This window comes from Mytilus trossulus, chromosome 12 (assembly GCF_036588685.1).
Source record: "Mytilus trossulus isolate FHL-02 chromosome 12, PNRI_Mtr1.1.1.hap1, whole genome shotgun sequence".
Lineage (NCBI taxonomy): Eukaryota > Metazoa > Mollusca > Bivalvia > Mytilida > Mytilidae > Mytilus > Mytilus trossulus.
The window spans coordinates 24,434,137-24,446,258 of record NC_086384.1 but is presented as its reverse complement, the minus strand read 5'-3'; the positions used below and the strand labels follow the sequence as shown (position 1 = coordinate 24,446,258).

Genomic DNA, 12,122 nt, shown 5'->3' with positions numbered 1-12,122 from the left:
ATTGCCACTGGACATGATGATAAAGCAATTATCAATTAAATCATTAATTTTGATTATTGTTCTATTTTAACACACCAGTTTGTATGTCAGAATATGTCGCAGCTTTTTCTTTTGTGAGGCAATTACAATACCTAAAGAAAATCATTTGACTACATTTACTTGTGTTCAGGATTCATTTAAATGCAAACAATAATTTCCTGTTCTGAATAGCGAACCCTTGGCATGACAAAGAATATTTCAAGATATCATATTTTATTTTAACAAATACCCATCTTTTTGAAAGATTGGCAAGAAAGAACCTACATTATACTCTGATTAACAATGTACAATCTGGAATATATATTTTTTGGTAAATCTATGGCACAGTATTATCAATTTGGTGGTTAAATCAACAAATCCAAGTTTTAGATTAAAAATTAATTAAATAACAACTACAAATTATGAATCTTCAATTATTATTATATTGTATCCACATGGATATATATTATATTGTATCCACATGGATATATATTATATTGTATCCACATGGATATATATTATATAAACTATAACATTAATAAACATCACTTCTGGATGTTCAAAACATTTTAAACAAATAAGCGCTATAAGGTTAAATGAAAAGAATATTTCTCCCTCCTTACTTTGAGTTAAGCACATATCTTTGCATTTTGTTATGTGCACTATCAACATATATGTGTGGTTATTGATTGTCCCTATGTATTTGTATATAAATATAAAAACATTTCAGGTATCTTTATATAAAATAACCTTAAACTTGTTTTGGAATGAAAAAAATGCACAAGCTAAGAAACAGGCTTGCTATATATGCTTCTTCTTCTAGATCTAATACTACAATGGTAAAAAATCTAAAATATATAATATTTGGTGAAAACTGTAAATGAAATAGACAATGTAAAAATATTGCTTTGTGAAGTGAAAAATAAAAGGCTACAGAAATATATTGTTCCTATCATAAACAAAGCTTTATTGGGTCATTGACCAGTTTCAATTATGGTAGGATTTTTTTTTCTTACAAAGATAAAGATATGTAGCTCAATCCAGTATCTCTTGAGTGTTAATATTTGAGGTACATGTAAACTTAAATAACTTGACTTCTGCGATAATATGATATTGAATTAATTCCTTTAAAAATATGATTTGAATTAACTCTTCAAAAAAAAAAATTGCATGAAGCTGACATACTTTTAAAAGAAAATCACAACTGACTTAAACTCAGAGTGCAAAATCCATAAAAAAAAAAGGTACAAAAACTACAAAAATAAAAACCTTTTTAAATACAAAACAACAGGATGAACTTCTATTTAGGTCTTACAAGAGTTATTTCCCATTTTATATTGAATTCTTTATCTTGAACTTAATACTTCATTGTCAAAATAAATGATAATGGATTAGACAAATTTTATAAACTATTTTAACTAAGATGTTTTACTGGTGAATTGTAGATAAATGTAACCTTGGTAAAAAAGCAGACATTGAAAATAGCCTGATAACAATTTCATATTTTTTCTTTCTTTACATTGGAACATGTAAAAGTTCATAGTACTTATAATAACAATAAAACTTGAGTCACAAAAATTAAACTCTGTATATCTATATATATAACATTTAACAATATCACATATCATGCTTGGAATATAGGACTTTCCAGAAACTTATAACTTCTGAAAACCTGAAACTTATTTTGAGATTTTAATTTCATAGAAATTAATTCAGTTGTTTTGTACATATGTATACTGGTATAAATACTGGTATGCTGTAGTGCAGAGTAACTGTGTAATATTAACAGCTTGATTACAAGTATGTTGGAAGACAAAATAACATGAATAAATTTTAAATCTAAACTATATCAACTTACTGTTTATTTTCAAACCAACAAGGATTAAAAACTGCCAACCCTTAACGTTTTTATTCGGCTTCATTGCCATTCAGGAAAGCAGTTAAACTTCCCAAAAAGGGAGGTAATCAACTTAAAATTATAATTTTAATAAAAAGAGAATGAAATTTGTTAAACAAGAACTTAGTTTCTAGAAAGGCTATTCTTAAAGCATACATAGCAAATGTTACATCAATATTGTAACAAAATAGTTCAAAACTAATATTTTTACACTTCTGAACAAAAAATATTTAAGTAACTGCCCTAGTTTACAACAGATTTTTATTACATAAATAAGACGTTCATAGCAGGATTTCAAGCACAAATATTTGAAATTTGAGGCAGAAATTCGAAACATGAATTTTGAATTTGACAATTTCCTTCTTGTACACCCATTACATAATTAAACAATACAGATATTTTATTCTTACTTTGTATAATTAGTTGATAATAAGTGGGTTATACATCAATGAGACAGCAACCCAACAAAACAAAAGGACTTATTGTAAATAAGACTAGAAAAAAGGACTATTACAACTGCAAACGATTAGTACTAAATTTTCATGATTATCTAACAACAGTTGGTAACAATTTATAAGGATTCAATATGCCATTAGGATCTAAGACTAGTTTCATCTGATTCATTATTCTCACAGCTGATTCTGATTTACTGTGGTAAATAAAGTCCCGCTTTTTGAACCCTAAACCATGTTCAGCACTGATACTTCCACGATGTTTAGCTACCCAGTCATACAGGAAAGGTTCTAGTAAGTCCATTGTTGTCTGACTATATTCTGGTGAAGTAGCATTCAAGTGTAAATTACCTAAAAAAGCACAAACAAAGTTAAAAACTAATAACTTATAAAATGTAAAAACACATAGCAATAACTATAAAAATGAAATGTTTTAAGGCAGAATGTCAACATTTTACATTGTATTCGTGAATTATCTCCCCTATTTTTCTAAACAATTCATGCTAATTTGACTATATATAAATGAATTTGACCTTAGATTAATTAACCCATACATTTATAACCCTTCCTTTTTTTAAATAAAAACAATGCACAAAATATTGAAAAAACAACTTTATACATATAATATGGATAGTAAACCAGGCTTCCAAAATGGTGATATATTCCAGAGCATTGGATAATGTCACCAATTATATATACGTATCCGTTTCTGGTCCATATTTTACCATTATCAAGTCAACATCTGGTATTAGGAAAATGTGATTTTAAAAACGAAAGTAACGTTTTTGACAACATAAAAAAAAACCAACAGTAAATCATTTTCATTAGAAATTTACAAAATAAAACGTTAGTTTTTATGAAAAAATATAGAAATTAAGAAACCATGTATCAAGACCCTTATTTCCAAAAACATGAAGTAGAGGACCTGCCTTCTGCAATATGTTTTAATCTTCTGTAGACAGATAGTCTATCAAAGTGGCTTTTAGTTCAAGAAGAAACTTTATTATGAAATTAAGCAAAGAAAGAAAAATGTTTATAAATCACCGTAGCCTGTATATTAGAAAAAAAAACAGATAAAAATAGTCAGGATTCATAGTTTATAATTACAAACTGTTACATGTAATCTATACTTACTATCTCCTACATGACCATAACCTATGACCCTTGTAGTATTGCCTTGAGTTCTCTCCCTTACTGCTTCAACCAATCCATAATAATGTGATAAAGGAATAGATACATCATACTTATAACAATACCCATCATGCATCAGTCCTTCTGCTATCCTCTCTCTTACAGACCATATGTACTGAAATGAGACATGGAATAATCAAAAATCACAACCTGTGATTAAGTCAAAACTAAATATAAATGACATGCAAGAGAACAATGTGACTTTAAATAATTTCCAGATGAACTTTATAGTTTATGGTGGTCGATTTTTAAAGGTTAGGTTGGGAAATGATAAATTGCATGCTTTTCACTATAAAATTTGTCTACAATTCAATGAAATCGTTCATCATGTTCTTTAGTAATATTTCTTTCTCGTACATGCTAAATCATGAATTTTAGAAATGGTGCATTGATTTATATGAGTTTTAGGTATTACCTCCCTTCGTTCATTGCATGAAAATACCAACTTAAAAAATGAATAATGCCGGAGATGTCATTGTACCTGATATAGTATTATACTGAATATAGGGAATGGACCACTTCTGAAAGTAATAACACACTTAATGCTGTTGTATGGAGTCCTACAGAGCAGCAATGGCTACCAGTATGTATATTCCATGTAGTGAAATTTTAAAGTTTTTAAACATTTTACACAGAACCAACTATTTACAACCCATTGTGAAAATGTTAGCTTGCACAATTCACTAAAGGGCATATCATCTCTACTATAATCCCAACTTAGAGCTGACCTTCTTTGATAAAACTATTGCATTACCACACATACATGTTTTATGTTTCTTCATTTCTCTCGTTTCTAGATATAAGATACTAGATAAAGTCAGCAGTTTAATTTTTGTTCTTTAAAAACAAAGCATTTAAATTAGACAGGGTTGTCTTCATTTCTGCATTTACATCTTATCTTTGTATTATTCTATACAAACCTGAATTTTGGCTGGCTCAGATGCCACTGTACCATCAATGACATATCCTCGATTCATCATGTCTTCAAGAAATCCATTCATTTTCTCCTCGTCGTGAGTTCCGTCAGATCCCGATGATTCAATAAGTACGTAGAATGGAAAAGTGTCATCAATAGGTATGGACAGTTTAAGATTGTCTCTGGCTACTGCTATGGCATCAGCGTCCAAAAATTCAAAGGCTGACAAAATTTCTCCCAGTTTCATTTTACTTTCCTTGAATATATCAAGAACCCTCTCAAAACTGTCACAACCTAAAACAGAAAAAAAGTTAACATTATGTACATTTTGAATAAAAGAAAAATTGTGAGCATAAACCAATATGGTCATGCAGTTACGCAACAACACAAAGCAAATCATAAGATAATGGGGGTTGAAATATGGTCTTCACGAATGTTAATTTCACTAAAGTCCACACAATTTGTATTTAAATATTTCAACAGACTTACCAAATTCTACAATCAATTTAGAAATGGCAAAAGAGCATTGAGATATAATCAAATAAAAAAAGTCACATTGATATGTGGCATATTTAACCTATACAGATCGGTTCACATTTGAACCTTTTTACAAAGTAATAAATAATTTACTTCTAATGACAAAACAGATTTTTTTTCATTTGATTTGGCTAACTGTATGAACTATCCATGATATGACATGGATGTAAACATCTACTGTCAATAATGTTTGTAATTTTGTTGTCCATTCATGTAATATTTTATCACTGGTATTTTCTTTAGTAGATGTCCTCTACAACTCCAGCAATGAACCAAATAAATAAGGGCTTTTCGAGAATTAATTGTATGGGGGGTCGGAAGGCACTTTTATTATATTTGATGGGTGGTGGTTATACATGTATTGCTTAAACTTTTAAAGGGATTTCTAGTTAAAAATGTATGCATGGTGGGGTCCCCCCTCAATACAGTTATTATTTGAACAGCCCTAAGCCTATCTTACCTAGAAAAGCCACATTCACAGCATTTGGCTTTTGTGGACAAAGTATGGAAGCTTTTGTTATCAATCCCAGAGTTCCCTCTGATCCTATGAATAGTTGTTTGACATCATATCCTGTATTATCTTTCCTCAAAGTTGATAAACAGTCTACCACTTCCCCACTAGCAAGAACCTGCAAAGAATTGTACATATATTTCTCAAAATCTAAATACATAAGCAAGAGTGTGACAAGGAAATCTCAAACACCTGAGGATATTAATTTACAGCATTTTTGCTAAATCTATACAGAACATGTTTTTCCCAATAAAATACTTTGTTGTCAATAAAATTTCTGTTATGCGTTTTACCTAGAAAAAGTCTCATTAAATTTCATATATATCACACAGAGTTATTTTTCTTGATGAATCACTCTGTTGAGAACATATGATCAAATCAGACCTCAAATCTAGTTCCTACTAGCAATTTTTCAAATTAATGGAGTAAAACTTAAACATGCTTTAAATGTATTTTTAATATATGAAAATCTCAACATATTTTACATAACGTGACGGTACCCAAATTGCACCTATTTTGACAGTTTTTTCACCGACGTTTTTTTATGATCAAGAAAAAAATGTCCATACTGTGTTTATTTTGTAGCCCTATCCTTCTTGATTGTATAAGTACACCAATTTAAATTTTAATCCATATTGAGTCATTGAAAAATGGGTTTGAATCAACCTCCAAACTATCCATGATTCTGTAATGAGGAGTACCCAAATTGCATCCATGCTTAAATTCACATCGTCAAAAGTCTAATAACCGGGCTTTTGTTTAATTTCTTCAAATATTTTGAACAATTGGATATTTGTCCATGCCTACTCTTCATATTTTACGAAATGGATACTTATAATGTATTGTATTTGCTAATTTTAAAAAGATGACGTTTTGATGACGTCGCATGGTGACGTTTTCGTACATTTTTCTTTTTCAGTAAACAGTCCATCTGTTGATAAAAACTATGAACGTTTTGTGTATATCTAAATATGTTTACCTATGTTGAAAGACGTGCATAGTATCAAATCATAAAAATACAAATTGTTAAGTCTCTAGGAAATCTTGTAAAATTTTTGTTGCTATTTTTTTCTAAATAGGTGCAATTTGGGTACTCGGTGCAATTTGGGTACCCTTACGTTAGATACATATTTTTTTTGGAGGTGTACGTCAAAATATTTTCACTTGTTTTGCAATATTTTATACAGCAGTTGACTTACAGTTTCAAGGCCTAGCACACTACCATGTAAAGAGCCATATCGTAATAGTCGAAGCCCTCCAGCATTGGTTGCTAAGTTACCACCAATATGGCAGCTTCCTTTGGCTCCAAGGTCCAGTGGCATAATAAGGTTACTTTCAGCCACATGGTCACTGAGATTCCCAAGAATACAGCCTGCTTCACAAACCAATGTTCCTGAAAATAGAAAGACAAGTTTTCAAAATAAATTGTAAAAACTATGTTATTTTCACAATTTAGTTAAAACTTCTATTATTGAAATTTTTCATACTTGTCAAAATAAAATAGTCAATTATCTTAAGTATTTTATGTAAACTGAGATGAGAAATTTTATCATTTAGCATAAACTGATAATTCATGCAAACATTTTTATTCCAAAACTGCATAGACTTCTATAGTTTTCCAATGATTGTTTTTGTATGTTATTATATGAAATCTGACACTAACAATCAGACTACATCGCAACCAATTTATTATTCAATCTCTTAATTCTTATCTCCAGATTTAGTTGAACTTGAACCTTGACATTAATAACCTAAAAAAGAACTTATTCATGTTTGTTATCAAATTTTGATTGAATCTGGTTTAAGTTTCTTTATTTAAAAATACAAAAAAAATAGTTTTTAAAGTCAACCATATAATTCATCAAAAGACACTAAGTAGATCATTGTAGATATAACTATGTTATTAATGTTGAATAATTTTCTTGATTCTTTTTTAAAATGCCATCATTTCCATAGGTTTTTACCAGAAATCTCATCCAGACTTATAATTTGGTTCATTAGCTGTGTAGAAACAACAATTTCATCAAAGACTGGAACACTTCCTCCAACCAGTCCTGTGTTTCCACCCTGGGGCACCACTGCTAACTTCCTTTCATTACAATACTTCAAAATGGCTGACACTTCCTCTGTGTTCTTTGGTCTCAAAACTACCTGACTTGATCCTGAAATTGTATCAAATATAAAATAAACACATTTCTAATATTTTTGCATATAAGTACATGTATTTTTAACATGTATAATTCATTGTAATTGGAGAAAGGAGAATTGCCCTTATGTAAAAGTGGTCTAAATCCATCACATGACAGGCTACAATCTATATAAATGTATAAAGGAGCTGTCTCTATCTTTATCTACGTGTAACCTTAACAAATTTACTTATATGTGTACAAAAGTCGGATTATCTGTATCAGGACTGGTTTGCTGATCTATATTTTTTTTAAGTAAGTGTTGATGTGGTTGAACCATGATCAATCATAGTGAACGTTAGTTTAATACTTTTTTATGCTTGAATACGAATTTTCGTATACAATGTAAATATAAAATCTGTAATTAACAAGTAATCATTCATGTACACGATGTAATCTAAATGTACATCTGTCCAAAGCAGATTTAGGTGGTGCTGATGTGGCTGATCAAATCAGAAAATCACTCTGGACAAAGAAATTATACCATTGGTATACCAGAAGGGATTAACAGATTAAATGTATACCTCTGCATGTTTTTAACCAATCTGTGTTGTATCCATCAAGTTCTGATGACCCAGTCAGAACCCTCCCAGGAATCAACTTCTCAAATACTGATAGGTCTTTGTCAGTTAGTGCTGAATATCCACCGCGCTTTAGATTTGGATAACGTACACTTGTTAGTGGGACTGTTTGACGTAGAAATGAGCGATAAAATGTCCTTTTAGTCTGACATTGTAAACTATAATTGTTTGATAACAGTCTTCTCAAAGCGTAAGAAGTTTTCATTTTTGTTATCTGTCTTTAGCTGGTACCAAATTAAGTTTTAAATGATAAGATCATTCGTCAGCTGATAAGAGATCAAATAGTCCATGGGCGCTGACATATTTAAAATTCTAATATCAAACCCGAACCCGGGAATGGATAATAGAATCCGAACTGTTAAGCAAGCACCTGCTAGTGCAGAAAGTATATATTTAATCAAAATAAAAGGCTAGATTTTGACAGACACATTAAGCAATTTGTGAATAATGGAATTATGATATTTTGATATTTGACTTTATTGCAATAATTGTAAAAATTGAATATTATTCTAAATTTTGACTTCAGCTTTATACAAATCAGGAACATATATATATATACTAGTCAACAAAAGAATCGATACTCGACTTTGAAATAAAATTTCTCAAAAAGTATTAAATATAAAACAAAATGAGATAAACTGTATTAAAAAGCTTTCATTTGCAATGTATGCACATGTGATAATGAAAATCAAAATCAAAACTTGTCGAAAAGTATCTAAATTCCGTGTAAACGATCATAGGGTGCAAATTAGTTTTGCGGAAAGTTGAATAAAAAATCGACACATAATTTTCTAAGTACTGAATAAAATTTCAAATTTGTTTAAAAATATTCACTGTGATAATCAAGTTATGTTCGTGTTGTAACTAATTGGTTGAAATATTTTTTTCTTCAAATTTTTGGGGAAAAAAGTGTTTTTTTGAAATCTCAAAAAATGCAATTTTTTTTTTATTTATTATTTTCGTCTCAAATCAATGCTTTAGATATGAAAACAACACACAGTAAATTCAAAACCTTTCGGAATAGCTTTAAGATTGTTACCGCTTTTTGAATATCGCTCTACACATACTGTCAATGGTAAATCAGTTGATAATGTAAACATTTTAACGATTTCCCGTGGGGCCGAACTTTGCTTCACAAATAAACGAAGAAATTGTATGATTTTTAAAAACAAATTGATGACAAACACTGTCTTTACCTTTAAATGAGAGTTTGGCATCATTAGTTGGAACTTGTTTTTATGTAAATTTTGTAAAAAAAAAAAATCGCGAAAAAACGTCACAAAAGCATAATTTTTTTTTTGAACGGATTTATATTTTCACAATGATTTAGTATAACTTCCCTCAATATTGGTCCAATGAAGGGAAACTTTATCTTTATTTTGAAAAAAGTCTTGTATCGTTTCTTTTGTTGACTAGTATATATTAGATACTGTTCCCAGTACAAATGTACAAGTTAAAATGACCCAAAGGTTATAAATGCAACTTATTTCCCGTTCCAGTGGGGTCATTTTAAGAAAAGACTATCAGTTCGCATCGAGTTTAATACATATAAAAAACAAAAATCATTTAAAATTTAGAGACTATATAGTCTAAGTAAAATAAAACCAAAGAACTGAAGTACTGAACATTGGATGACCGCTAGTTCTTGTGGATTGTCACTAGCACTTGTCTCAGGAAAAAAAAATCACAACTCTGTTTCTTGAAGTGAGGTTAACATACAGATATATATATATTTCTGATACAACATCATGCGTGGATGATGAATAAATGACAGAGGATTCAACATCACCGTCATAACTCAGTACTATGATATATTGTAGTGATACATATCAGTATACTCTGGTTTGTTGTTATATATTATACAAATATTTGTTTACAACAGTTAAATGCATATGTACTTATCATCCATTTGTATACCATAAAATTCTACTTCTAATAAATTTGCAGTGAACCGTGACTTTCTGTAATAATTCGAATATTCGATTGATTGGATTTTCAAGAGTAGGCATTCATATGCTCCCGGAAGATGTTCTTGAGATATTCTTCCGCATATGTTCACACGTTTTTTCTGTACGTGTGCATATATATAAATGATGTTTTTACTTATATCGGAGACATATTTTAAAACACATATGTGTGTATATATATATATATCTAACGACAAAACGTTTTTATAATATTAGTTTTTTATGTTCTAAATTATATTTTTATGGGTATTCATTGAAGAAATGAATTTATATCAAGCGATAAGGAATGATATTTTGCACTTGATAATGTCCGCGTATTTATAGATCAGTTATGCTCGTGCATGTTGACACTACACGGACTTCATACACAGGAGTGTGCTCCGAACGCAGAAACTGTTCTAAAAAATTATGAGAAGGACAGATTGAAAATGACATTCCGTAAATTTTACGGACACCATCACGATTTGGTTGATCAATACGATGTGTCTTTGTCCGAACTAACTAAGTCATGTTCGATAATAAGAAGATCAGACCACGTAAGGCAGCAACCATTAGATTTTCGGGGGGGGGGGGGGGGGGGTATGGATTTTTTTCTCTACAAACTTCTTTTTTCGCCTTTTTCTTTCAATGTTAGCATTACATATAGTGGCAGCTGAGGGTGAAACAAACATTTTTTTTTCTCAGGGTCAAAAACATTTTTTTCTTTCTCCAAAAACAGGAAACAAACTTTTTTCCAAAAAAAATCCATACCCCCCTCCCCCCCGAAAATCTAATGGTTGCTGCCTTACGTCGTCTGATCTTCTAATTTCTAATTATCGAACATCACTTATTCCTGATTGTGACTAGTTTTCTGAGTATGAATTCGCATTGCTATAAGACGTGTCACGGTACTTTTCTATCCCAAATTCTTGTATTTAGTTTTGATGTTGTATTTCTTGTTCTCATCGGATTTTGTCAAATGTCTTAATTTTCGTTTAGATTTTCGTTTTGGTCAATTAACTTTATACGATACATTTGGTTTTAATAAGTATTGTAATGTTCATTGTTATAAATAAATGTTAAATCTATATTACAAACCTTATCTTGAATCCTATCCTAAGTGACCTAATTCTATCCTATTTTTTGGATTTTTCTTTGAACTCAAATGTGACGTCACTTGGTGCGTCAATCTCTTCGGCTAACTCGGTTGTGCCTTTTAATGTGCTGTTTTTATATTGTAGTAAGCCAACACCTCGATGCTATCACGTATATCGATTATATAGTCATTTTTATAAATTTACTGTTTGCAAAAGTATGAATTATTCTAAATAATAAGGATACTCTTATACCAGACAGAACCCTTAGCCGTAATACAATCAGGCACAACTTTTTGGAACTTTTGGTCCTCAATGCTCTCCAACTTAGCACTTGTTTTGACTTTTGAACTTTTTTTTTATCTGAGCGTCACTGGTAAGTCTTGTGTAGACGAAACGCGCGTCTGGCGTATTTAATTATAAACCTGGTACCTTTTGATATAGCTATTATTTGTGTGTTTCTCTGTCCATCTATGTTCTCCCATTTATTTGTATTATAGTCCTGTCATGTATAGTTGTTATTTTAATGTTATATTTAAAATTGCCATAAAAGCGGGAGGTTTGGCTAACCACAAAACCAGATTCAACCCACCAATTTTTTTTATTAAAATGTCCTATACCATGTCAGGAAAATGGCTATTGTTAGTTTTATATTATAGTTCGTTCCCGTTTGTGATACATTTTAGTGATGTGTTTTTGTTGTGTCGAAGTTATGCTCTTATATTTGATGTGTTTCCCTTAGTTATAGTATGTAACCCGAATTTTTTTCTCCAACGATTTATGAATTTCGAAC

General features: G+C 30.2%; 1 protein-coding gene across 1 annotated transcript; it reads right to left on the bottom strand.

Annotated features, from left to right (window-relative positions):
* Window positions 1-256: 256 nt before the first annotated feature.
* Window positions 257-8,592, bottom strand: LOC134693439 (D-2-hydroxyglutarate dehydrogenase, mitochondrial-like). Its single transcript, XM_063554264.1, has 7 exons — window positions 8,233-8,592; window positions 7,487-7,684; window positions 6,722-6,915; window positions 5,472-5,640; window positions 4,479-4,768; window positions 3,502-3,673; window positions 257-2,718 (listed from the first exon to the last, which is right to left on the bottom strand). Exons 1-7 carry the CDS (start codon window positions 8,492-8,494, stop codon window positions 2,462-2,464), a joined length of 1,542 nt encoding a protein of 513 aa, XP_063410334.1. The 5' UTR covers window positions 8,495-8,592; the 3' UTR covers window positions 257-2,461.
* Window positions 8,593-12,122: the final 3,530 nt, after the last annotated feature.

Coding starts and splice junctions, on each gene's coding strand:
- LOC134693439 (XM_063554264.1), bottom strand. CDS start 8,494: ATGAAAACTTCTTACGCTTTGAGAAGACTGTTATCAAACAATTATAGT. Junction 7,685..8,232: donor TTGGTTAAAAACATGCAGAG/GTATACATTTAA, acceptor ATACAATTTCAG/GATCAAGTCAGGTAGTTTTG. Junction 5,641..6,721: donor GTGTGCTAGGCCTTGAAACT/GTAAGTCAACTG, acceptor AATTCTTTGCAG/GTTCTTGCTAGTGGGGAAGT.